At 37.8% G+C, this 12,970-nt stretch overlaps 1 protein-coding gene across 11 annotated transcripts in view; it reads right to left on the reverse strand.

Annotated features, from left to right (window-relative positions):
- COL19A1 (collagen type XIX alpha 1 chain) overlaps positions 1-12,970 on the reverse strand; it is a 217,860-nt gene that overhangs the window by 108,839 nt on the left and 96,051 nt on the right. For all 11 annotated transcript variants that reach the window (XM_074581449.1, XM_074581448.1, XM_074581444.1 and 8 more), the window contains one exon: positions 5,489-5,542. In XM_074581449.1, the coding sequence (XP_074437550.1) occupies positions 5,489-5,542 (54 nt within the window). The remainder of the gene's footprint in view (positions 1-5,488; positions 5,543-12,970) is intronic.

Here is a 12,970-nt window from a genome sequence, read left to right on the forward strand (position 1 = left end):
CTGGGAAATCACATCCCATATGCCTGTAGTGTCTCAGGAAGTACCCTGCAAAAGGCCCCTAGGAGTGTCATCTAACCTGCCACCAAGCCACAGCAACAACTTGAACCAAGTACACACCTTCTGGGAGTGCTCCCAGATAACCTACAGGGGTTATATTAAAAGGGAAATGTGTGTTGGTGCTTGCACAGGAAGGGGGAAGCATCCTGTAATTTAAAGGAGTCTGCTTCTGTAAATTAGATTTTCTTGCAGACTCGTGTGTTGCTTTTAACCTTGACACTGTGATGTTCAGTTGGGTTTAAAAGCCACACAAGGGATTTGTAAGGGTTTAATGAGCTGACCCTTCTCCGGCTGAGACTGACTAGCTGTCAATCCCTCGGATAAAAACTCTGCAGCCCAAGCAGGGGGATTTGAATGACAGGCCAGGGAAGTTTGAGGAAAACTTTCATCAGTAGACTCACAATGAGCTGATCTGGGAGCAAACATGGAAGCCTCAAGAAAGCCAGGGTACAGAGAGGAAGCTCACTGGGGAACTCTTACAGAGCTGCCAGAGTTTCTAAGGCTTACACTGCCTTCTAGCAGGCAACTGGACAGATGGGTTTCCACATGGACTGGAGACCAAAGGAACCAAGGGCATTGAGAGCCAGGGTTCTGTTTAACAGCTTGTTGAAGAAAAACTACTGAGATGAAGAGACAGCTATCAGCCACAATGCAAACCTCACCAGCAGTGTTAGAGGACAGGGCCCGCAGCCTTTTCTCAGCTGCCATCAATTACTTATCCACAGCTGGGAAATATCCGTGAAGTGCATTAACCTCTCACCCTGAGACAAATTGTTTACCATAATAACGGACATGAATTTGATCAGAGCAGTATGAAACAGAGTACCAAAATAACTGAATTGTTAGCTTTGCATGAAATTATCAATAAGAAAACTCTTTCTAGAGTTCAGGAACGTTAGGAAAATTGTTATGTTAAGTATTCCCTCCAAGTAAAACATACTTGTTGTGCCCTAATGCTTTACTTGATGAATTTTGACTTAACATGCTCTAGCAGGTTCACTGAGGCCTGAGAAAACTGTATCATACATTGAAAATTTTCTCAGAGAGAGAGAGAGAGCAGCAGCCAATGCCTATGCATCATCACAGAAAAGAGATGAAACAGGCAAAATGTACTGGCAGCTGATGACAGGTGCTCTTCCCAATGAAAAAATGCAAAGATGAGCTGGACCCCAACCAGAGGACTCCATCAGTGTCACCCAGTGGAAATGCACCAATTTGAGCAACATACACTATGCTGCATGCATGTGGCAATGGCAAATGCTGTAAAACTGGCATAATCTTTTGACGAGAACAATTTTTTCACTCTAAAAGATATCTGTTTGGAAAGACACCATTCATTATTTACAATTCCCTGGCCCGCATTAGAGTGATCTGGTTCAACCTCACATCAGGTTAAAATCTCCTAGAACACCACATATTATCTGAAGTACTGGAAATACAGTAAAAAATCCAACACACTAACCAACAATGTGCAGCCAAATTATTATAGATCAAATCAATAATCTCTGCTGAGTAATAAAAGTTGGAAATACTCTGAGTAAGACAACAGAACTACACTTTCTCCAGAGAGCAGCCTTAAAAATCTAAATTAACTTTTCGGAGTCAGCTGTACAACAGCAAGCTGCCTATGTTGGGATAACTTTTCTAATTAGCAAAGTATTTTCAAAGCTCCAAACAATATACTATTTTACAGTTTATGTCTTGTACTTTTAAATATTGCCATTGTTCTTTTCTCGTTAACGTCCTTCAAAAACTTCAAATTGTTGCATTACTAGAATTTTCTGGCCGACTACCTCCTTATACTTTTGTTCCTAACAGAATCCTCAAACTCTAGATATAATTAAATATCATTACCAACTTCACACTTTCAAGCAATAGAATTCTTGCCTTCCTATGCAAATATTTCCTTACAACGCTAATACTGAGAGCTGAAGATTACAGAGACAGGCCGTGAGGCTGTGAAGGTAAATGACTTACTATCATATCAAGACACTGGATCCCTTTAAAAATGTTTATACTTCTGTTCACCTTTTCCCACAAGCATAAAAACAAAAATGTCCAATATTTTTTCTGTCTTTCCATTGAAAAACTGGGATTTTTTTCATTGCTCACTGAACTTCAGAGGTCCATCCTTTGACATCAGGTATGCAAAGAATAACAGAATTTTATATAAGAAAGTTTTTAAAAAGTCACTTAGGGTATCTCCTTTCCCATCCGAAGAAAAAACCAATTAGTGAATTACTTAGTTTAATGCTGTAGAGATTATACACTAGACTTTAATTTCAGATTTTTTTAGACTTTTTTTTTTTTTACAATTTACAAGAAAGGCTCTGTTCTTCCCCTAGCGATGAATGACTGATAGGTATGATAAAACTTTATGTTTTCACTTACTTCTGCTGAAGGATTTAATTTATTGTTAGCAAAACATTAATTGGTAGTATCCCATGCTATTCACTTCCTACCTGCACTACTGATCAAGAAAATAACATGGCTCTAAAAAGAATCTAAAAGTTTGAATGATAAAAATTTTCTTTGCATTTCAGTTCAACTGACAAGCATATAAATATAACATAGATTTTATTCCACAGATAGTTTCATGGATATTTGTATTGCAAATTTGTCCTTATTCCATATGAGATATGAGTGTGATGGAGAAGAAACTGTGTTTATCATGCTTTCTTTCAGACAGCGTGCCTATGAAGCTCCACTTGTTACAGTGATACAAATGATAGCATTATTAATGTTGAGTGGCTAAAAGGGTCTCAAGGGATAAAACAGAGATACTACTCGAGCAAACTGGATGTTCATATTATCCAGGCAAATACCTGCTTACAGATGTAACATGAACACATGCCACGGGAGGACTACATTAGTAATATATTTAGTTATTTATAACTACTCCTTAAGAAGCTAAAAACAATGGCAACCACATTACTAGTAGTTACAGTAAGTATTCATGTTGTCAGGTGGATTTTGAATAATGTCCCAGGCTGAGACATGGCGTTGTAGATCTTGGCTCAGATTCCTGGAGTGATAAACTGGGAGATGTGCAGAGCAGTTAAATATACTCACATTTCCTGCATCCAAACCTGCTTTCTCAATGAGATTAACTGACCCAGTTAGCGCAACCAGTGAGGGATGAGGACATTAAACTTTTTAGGTATCTCTTCATCATTACAGAAAGCTTAGTCTCCAAATCAGGTCTGGCTTCCCTTCTGCCATGCTGCTTCGTTCTAGCAAGAACTTTTTGTACAGCTAAGAAAACACGAGAAGTAACAGCAAGCAAAACTGTTCTGTGACACCTACTTTCCTGATTTTGATTAAAATAAATTCAAGTATGTTTCTACCATTTGTGCAAGATAAAATGTTCAGTCATCATTTTCAAGTTCTTCACTTGCGAGCATGGAAACCCTCACTCCCCCAGGCAGAGAAAACAGCTGCCAGCAGCTGATACCGCTAGCTTTAAGTGTTTTCAGGCTTTCTTTGTACAGCACTGCAGATTACACCCATGTAAACAGATTAACTTGATTATTTCAGAAATATCAGATGTTACATTTCTGTATGTGGAATGAGTTTGAGAGACACTGATAGCAACCAAGAGTCAATGATACACAGTCCTTTAAATTTAAACTTAATGACTGGCATCTCCATGCATGGTGATAGCTGAATCCGAAGTATTTCATGTAAGCGTTGTTAAAAAGGAATTACGTGTGGATTCAACCAATATAATGTTATATTGCCTTGTGCTATTTTACTTCCAAAATGTTTTAATGGCAGTTCCCATGATGATAATCTACCATTCTTGACACATTACAACAGTTCAGTAAATATTTCAAAACATAAAGGTTTGATATTTTACACTTTCACAGTGCCACTATGTCAAATATGTTCTAGAGTTCACCAGATACTTGGTATACCTTACTCTTCCTAAAAGGTTTATGGAACAAGATCCCATGTAGTAAAGGAGATCGTGTAAGACCAACACAGAAATGTCCCCAGAGCTATGGAAAGAAACACAGATGTGTTTTTTCCATCCTGTCAGCATGTATGTATGCGTGACAGAAGTATATGGTTCACCTTTACAGACAGGCAGGCTACAAGAGAATACCTCTTTGAATACCTAAATGTAGTTTCAGCTCAGTACATAGTAGATGTTTTCATATGGAGCACATCCACTATTAGTCAAAAATAGCCGGATTTATCTAGCACTAAATTATAATAACCTAAAATTAGGAAAAATATTTTTATGGTTACAGTATGTGTAGAAGGCCAGACGACATAAAAAGTGTCATAATTATGTGGTCTGTTTTACTGCATTTTCAGTAGACCCAGCTAGACTGTCATAGCATTTTTGTGTCAAATGCTGACCCTTTTACTCTTTTGGTGAAGTTGCTTAAAAGAGTTTTGCTGAAAGTTTTTTTCAAATCCTGTATCTGGATTCCAGTCCTAATGCCAGTCATTCCCCAAAGAATTTGGACAGTCAGGTTCAGATCCGTCTGTGAGATGCTCTCTGCCTTCAACTGCAATGCTTTGCAATTGGAGAGCCAACAGTATCCTGCATTGAAACCTAAACGCAGGTTGACCCTCAGCTAGGTCAAGGAGGAAAAAGAAGGGGAAGAGGGGGATAAAGAAAATTGCTGCTTTTTCTTTTTTTTTTCTTTTTTTTTAAATCTTGCTGTTCAAATCATGCTGGTTGGCCATTTTAGTATCGTATTGAAAAAAAATAATCTGATTTTCTGCCCTCTTATCTTGGTTTGGTATATACAAAAATAAATTTAAATTTAAAAATAAATTAGGCAAAAGTAAGGTTTATTACTGGGCATGTCTATAGCGCTAGCTCAGGTTCAAGCTTGAACGTGAACTCAATGACCAGGATTATCCAGTATTTTTAGACGCAGATTCATGCTCTACCTCAAATATAGACCAGACCAATTAACTAAGCATGCAATGAAGTCTGGCAGAGGAAAAAAAGTGAAATCTTAACTCAAATTCTCTATCACATGAGCCACATGGCACAGTGAGTGACCCACAGCTCTCACCCAAGAAAGGCTAACAGCCTGTGTATTTTCCTTTTCAGAAACCAAGGCTCCAAGCCTAGCTTTACCCTGCCTCCAGAAGCACCCTCTTTTCCAGCAGATTATCCACCCAGGAGTGTTTCTCGTCTATACTGTGTTGGTTTAATCCCCACACTTGTTTCAGTTTATCTACCATATCCTTATCCATAGCTCCCCTGTCCAACCTGAAGCCCAAAGAACTCACATCTCACCTGAATGCATCTCTTTTTTCTTGCCCCATCATCCTGTGGATGTTAACTCTGCAGGCGCACACATTTTGTAAATCCATCACTTGCCTTACGTAAATTCTGAATTTCATTGCTTCACTATCCCCCAAAAAGCTCATAACTTGGCTGTTTCATTATCATTCAGCTTACCTCTCTTCCATGAATGCCTTCCGGTCCTGGTTCTCCTTTATCTCCTTTTTCACCCTAAAAGAATGAAAATTTGTTTTATTGCATATACGCAAGACTAATACTAACCCATGACACTTTTTAACAGGAAAAATATTTTAAGATCCTGGTCTGTTCTACATGAAGTGCTACATATACATTGCTGGCTGCAAAAGCAAAATTATTTCTTACATTCCAACAGAAATTCTTTCCGAAGAAATGCCTCTGAAAAATGTCTAGCGCCCTGAGAGCTACAGCTCTCCCTGCTTCACAGTGCCACTGAACATCAATAAATACGCACCAGAGAAAAATATTCTCGGTTCTCACAGTGCTCCGAGAACATGGTGGTAAAACAGAAATTTACACTGGGGAACAGTTTTCCTTTTGAAAATCTTAACATTGACATTACAATTAATTGCTTTCATTCCCAGACTGTTTTTAAATAAACAATTCTTGGTTTAAATATCTGATAACAGACCTGTCCTCAATATTATTATTTGTCTTTAACTCATACTGGTATATGGTTCACTGATTGCATTTGCAAAATGGAAACCATTTTTGTTCTGAAAACGTTCTCACAAGTAGGAATATGAACAACATTATGAACCAAAAGAAAAAAAATGGTGGGAAGGATCCTTCAGGATTGACTATACAGGCTGGTTCCTGTGTTTGCTCATGAAACACTGACTACGAAACACAATATTCTTTGTAGGATACATGAAAGGATTCAGTTCTGTATTATCTCTAACTACCATGCTGTTCTAGTTAAAACATATTTCATCAAAGTGAACAAAATACACCTGCTTAAGAAGCATAATTGAAGGGAGAATGTCTTCCAGAGCCAACAAGTGTAAACAGCTCTATAATTGCATCTCTGTCACTAGACTGAACTTTGTCAAATCATAGAAGTAATGTAATTCCGATAAAAGCGTGAGGACTGATACTGGAGTCCAAGCTCTTCAACCAAAGAAAGGGAACAGCCCTGCACTGAATTTCAATTATCTCCAGGGGACTACATTTGTCTGAGCAGGACCTATTCATTATGTCAGCATCATCTTCATAATTCTGTTAGGTAAATGGTATTGAACTGAGATCATTCAGCTAACTCCATTTGCGACACAGCTCTGATTCAGAGCCATTCCTCCAGCGGCAATGACAGAGGGCATTTCATCTAATAATCGGTTTCGCAAGATGAGTTTGTATGAGCTTTCTCAAACAACTGAAGCCTACTAACAAATCAGCAACCGCAAACTGTGAATTTAATAACCCCATGCACAAGATGGCTTTGCTAGTTCACTGTTTCCATTTTAATACATCTTGTGGATAACAAACCCAATGCTATGCATTAGCCTGAATCATACTGTTAATGTTTTTCCTCAAGTATTGCCTTTCTTGATTGTAAAAAAAAGTAAAAATTAAGCCAGTAAATCTATGCATTTATTCCAAAAGTTTAAATGACAGTTACAGGAATTTAACACTGGTTATTTTAGTATGTTAAATCTGTAACGTTCTCTTTGTCCTATGGGTTTAGACAGTAACTTTCTTTCGCTGTCAGTTTAAAAAAATAACAGTTGAAGTCCCAAACTTACTATTCTTCTTTAAACAGCTCACTAAGAACTTTTAGAAAAAACTGACTTTTCACCACTGCAACACACTGGACATTTAGTACTGCTTTCAGGATTTTTCAACTAATATCACGTATACTGCTACAACCTTGCAATAGCTACAAAGATACAGTCATATATTTGACATAGTATCTTCTTAACCGGATATATTTCTAGATTTAAAAATCATTCCAATTTACTGAGCTGGTTTTTTTCTTCTATGATTTGTTCATCTGTTTTCATACTTTAAGAGAAAATGATTTAAATATGTTCAGATTTGCTTCAGAAGTAGTAGTATCCTGTAAATTCCTTGATGTATAGGTGGAATCCTAAGGTAAAAGTATCCTGTCAAAATTTGTTGTGCAACATCTACGTTTACGTAAAAACCTAAACAGAGAGCCTAAACCAAAAGATGATCCTCTCCTCACCCTCACTGATTGTTTGCCTTGATGTTAGATGAGCAGCACATGTTGGAGACCATGTCTTTTTCTTCTACAGTAGGCAGACGGTAACTTTAAAATGCTGACGGGCAGCTCTAGACACATACAAGTGTGGTTGGTGAAGGCAGGGAAGAAAGAAAAGCTCCTTTCCTTATGATTTACAAGATATTTGGATTTAAGATGCTTATCAGTTTCTTGGACAAAATGATGAACAGCACCTCCTACTAATGAGCCCGGACCTCTGCAGAGTCCCAAGAGCCGTGGGCTTTCTGCCAGGTACGCGCTTTTACTATGAACCTATTCTGATTTTTTAATAGAGTAAATGATTTGTCCTCGCCAAGCCTTTCATATGGAATGTCTGTGTCTGCTGTGAAGCCAGAATTCAAATCAAATAGAGGTCCAATTTTTACAATTTATTCTCATGAGAACTGAGCCAAGTCACGCTCATTTCTGCCTTTATGGAGCACACTATACTGCATAATTAACAGCTTCAAATCTAGCCAATTCGCAGAATCGCTGAAGTCACTCTGCAGTGTAGAGGAGGCTGTTAATAATCAACATTGTGGCTTACCTCATAGATTAACAATAAAGAGAGAAAAATGTGTTAATGCCGTTTCATATCTAATGTTCCTGCCTGCTTATACTATATTCAGATGAGACAATTAAAGTCTATTTATTGCAAAAACAGGATGATAAAACTCTGGAAGTGCCATGCTTGTTCATTAGCTAGCTAAAACTAATCCAATATAACACTGAATTATTTCTATTTCTTTGGGTGCATTCTGCTCTCGATTACCCCAATGGAACAAGCTGATGGGACTGCTCCAGTATAAGTGCTGGGAGGGATTCAGCGTGCTGTGTGTTAACAGCAGAGACACTGAACTCGGTGGTAACATTCTTTAATCAGAACCAGGGGGTCACGCGTGGCCTCTGCAAGACTGGAGTACCAGCCTTCAACTCACTTGTCAACTTTTTGACAAACTGCCTCCTTTTCCTTGCATATTGTTTCCTCCTTATTATAACAGGAAAGTAACGCATTTGGAAATAACATACATTCATACCTAAAGATTTACCTAAAAAGGTAAAGTTTGTTTTGCAGTGCTGCCCTGTTAATGATACTAATCGGGAATTCCTGATATCCTCTGTTCCAAACATTTTCAAGTACCATTGTTAACAATAGCTGAAATACGCTCCAAAGTAACTTGCTTACCTAACTTGCTATCACTAACTTAGTACGGATACCTTATAATTTTTAACCTCTGAAACTCCGTGATTTTACCCTACATATCTTTAAGATAGTATGCAAGGAAATGAATGAGCGACACAAGAAGCTTATTTCCAAACAGGCTGTAACCCTGTATCACAGAAGACCACTACTTAAGCAGAGCGAGAACGAGACAGCATAAAACATTGCAGAAATACACTTCCGTTTCTAGTAAAATAAAATCAACAGTGATGACCTGGGAGGATGTCACCATGAAGCCCATGTCTTCCAAACCCACCTATTTAAGATATTCACAGCAAGAAAGTGGGTGATCACAAAGCTTCATAGGCATTAGCAATTCAGAAAGCTCAATAAATACACTTATCAAGAAACCAGGACCAAAAAAACTTCTGATTCCAAAATGTGCCATCACCATCTCGTGAAAGAGCCCCAAACAACAGCTGTTGTGCCTGACCAAGCCGGATAACACGTCAGGAGAAAGATCTTTCCTTCCTGCTTCACTTCGACAGACTGAGCAATACTGAAGAAGTTCATACCGGCTAACTACTGGTCAGTGTCACGCATCACATTTCTAAGCAAGCTCTAAGCATTTCTAAGCCAGAGAGGCTACATAAAGGCAAACTACCACCTCAATTGAATCCAAAATCTCAGGCACAGAATGATCTAAAGCCAGGCCAACCTGTGGCTCCTAAACTACACTGAAGAATTGCCTCTTCCAGCCATCCATTTTCATTTGTCGTAGAAAAAAACTTAAAACGCCAAATGACTTCAATCAATCAGAACAGCCATCAAAAAACTCCAAGTCCAATACATGTCACAGTGTAGTGCTCTCCACATGGAGAAATCAAATGCACAAATAACAAGTAAAGAATAATCCCTATAACACTACTGGATCTAGGGATTTTCACGGATCACACAGCGAGCAGACTGTAACACAAAGCTATTTTTAGAAGGTTAAACTCCATTCTTCATTTGCCAAATGCAAATTGAAAAAAGCCAATTATTCTGGTTTACTTGCCACTTATGAGAACAGTGAAAAACAGTGGCTAGTTCAGGGCATCATATTTTTCATGAAACTTTGTCAACTTTTAGGTATCTGCTCTTCTCCAAACCAGAATGTTAGAAAGTTTGAGAAAAAAGTTAGGAGAAAAAAGTGAACATGGGACACACTGATTAATCTCATATATGGAAAAGAATGCTATAAACGGGACAATAAGTTTTCCATAGTAATAACAGAAATAATGGATTTAATTTGCAGCCAAAAGGAACTGGAGGCGGGGGAGGGGGGGGGGAATTGTGATTAAAAAGGCAGAGAAGTACTGCAACTCTCTAAAAATACAGTAAAATTGCCTTAATTTTAGATTTTGCTTGAGAATGCTCTGGACAGAACTGATGATACGTCATTGTATGTGTCTCTCTATGGAGGTGAGGCAGATATAACCCCGTGCACTCTTCCAGGGTAACATTTCCTCTAGACTGCTCCTTGGTTCTGCTATGGTTGCTCTCTCTTGGAAAATGTGACAAAGTCATATGTTAAAATAGTTCTAGCTTTTCTTAGGATAATGTCCTTGCTGAGTAATGACTACAGGGTTTGCAGGAGGCACATGTCTTAAGGAGTCAGAATTATCTCTTTTAATAAATAAATTCTCTTTTTTCATGAAGGTATTGAAAGACAGACAAACATTAATTCAAATGCCAGCAATATACAGGATCACAATACGACCGAGCTGTTTGCACTGTCAGCATGCCATTACCACCGAGCACAGTGATTGAATAGTATCAGCTCAGAGATAAAGAACAGCAAAATAAAAACCAAACCAAATAACACAGACGAACTAGGAGTGGAAAGATAAACCTATTCTGAAGAGTTAGCAACCCCTTTAGATTGAAGGACTGCATCAACATTCCATCAAGTCACGTAGTTTAGGCGTACTTTTACATTCTTCACGAAAGCTAAAAATTGCAACATCCACAAACACCTATTTCTAGAATAGTCGAGCAATTTCACGGCACCCTGGCAGGCAATAAACTGTCCCCAGTTATTGCCTTATTGAAATATTTTCTTACATAGCCTACAGAACTACGATATACTTGAGAACTAAGCCTTCAGAAATCTCAAATTCTATTCTTTCACACCTAGAAAATGCCACAGCAAGGCTACCAGCAACACCTTATCGAAAACACAAGTGAACAGACCTTACAGATCTCTGAATCTCACCTTGGTCTTTTCTTCAACGTAACCCTATCTTGTGGAAATCTAAAAGACTGCCTAACATTCCCTGATGCCAACTGGAACTAGTAGTTAAGTTCATTAATGAAATACTAAAAGTCATTAAATAATACCGTGATAAGCAGAAAAGATAATTTATGTAGAATAGCACATAACATAATTTTTCATCTAAGAGACTTGTTTGGGTAAAAGAAACATAAAGACACAACCTCATCCTTTTGGGGGACATCCTTTGGAATAGCCAGCGCCAGAAGAAAAAACACTGAAATTTTGGATAACTCCTGCTTGCTACAATCTAACATTTAGGTTTGTTATTCAATAATAAATGTCCCAAATGAATGTTCTCAGGCTTAAGACGCTCACATTGGCTTTTTTTTTTTTTGCCACATATAATTTAGATGTTGTGGTTTGCAAACTTTGCTCTGTATGCTCTCCTGCCATGGCTCATCCTGCCACCATCTTCAAACCCTTCAGCGTCAAGGAGAAAAAACAAAATCAACATCCAAAACTCCACTCTTTTCGGTAATTATTTGATCATATATTCCCGGACTTAATTTAACTTCTTAATCCAAAATTAAAGTTTTATTCATTAAAATAAGAAAAATAATACAAACTAAACCATGAGCTACCTGAAAGTAGAGTTTCAGTCTCCTAGAAAATATGTATTCTTAACATCCACTTGAGTACATTAATACTCTTGTCAGAGAAAGCACAATCAATCAAGTAAAATGTGTTTATAAGGAAAAGTCACTAAGCTTTTTTGTGGTGATCTTCATTTGCAAGTGCTACTTAGTATTTACGTGTAGAGGCTTTAGTGGATGTAAATAACTTTCTAAAATAAGTCAAAGCTTCACAAAAATCAATACGATGTTTATTTCAAGAATTTGCATCTACAGAAAGAAATCACAGAATGTATTTTAAAGACTCTGAAAAAACCCACTGTGAATAGTAACGGATATTCTATTCTTTACTCACTCCATCTGTCTGAGTTCTACAATACATTCTATACATGGAACATCACTTCAATTTAAAAATTTGTCTATTCCTCATCATTTATTTTGCTATACCTTTCCTCATAATCCAAAAGCAAAAGGCTCTCCAAACTACAAAGACGCATGAATTCAGTCAGGCAACTCATACATGCAACTTTCAATGACGAGGCCACACGGGGTACATTCATAGTCCAGTTTTCTTCTCCTAATACAGTGTCTCTGGCTAATCTCATCTGCAAATATAAAAATCAACAATCATTTTTATGAGTCATCGTTTACACTTCTCCTCCAGACTTGCCTTCTGTCCAAGAGAACATCTGAACTTTCCAGTACCTTCTTGTTGATATCTAACAATTATAATTAGTTTTAAATGTTTCTTTCAACAGTTTTTCCTTGAGAAAGCTTCCTCTTTTGTCACTGAAAAAACACTGATTCTATTGGTCACCAACAACTGGAATAATCTTGACGCGAGTCGCTCAGATACAAACCACATCCAGACCACAGACAACCTTCTTCAGCTATCTCCAGAGCTACCACTTTCAGCCAGATTTGATCATGCTATTTTCACAAATCCTCCCTCATCCTGCTCTCACCCACCCATTAGGAACGCCATCACTAAAACTCTGTTCATCATTTATCTTCTTCTTTGCTGGTTCTCATGCACACATACTTAAATACTGGGAAACCTAAGTACTAACCTCAGTGCACAACTCGGCATTGCAAGGCTTACACGGAGTCAATACATTTATCCCCATTCAATAACCTCTCCCTTCAGCCCAACACTTCTCTGGTGCGATGAGCACAAGATCTATACAACTATAGCTGACGCATCATCTTTTATACTATTCATTTTTTAATTAACCATCCAATCCGGTTGTTCTGTAGGTATCCACCTTCCGTCTTAAATCTTATATTTTAATTATAATATCTTTGGGATGAGATAAATTGTCTGCTCTGTCATTGTACTGTGCCTAAC

Source organism: Larus michahellis, chromosome 3 (genome assembly GCF_964199755.1).
Source record: "Larus michahellis chromosome 3, bLarMic1.1, whole genome shotgun sequence".
Taxonomy (NCBI): Eukaryota; Metazoa; Chordata; class Aves; order Charadriiformes; family Laridae; genus Larus; species Larus michahellis.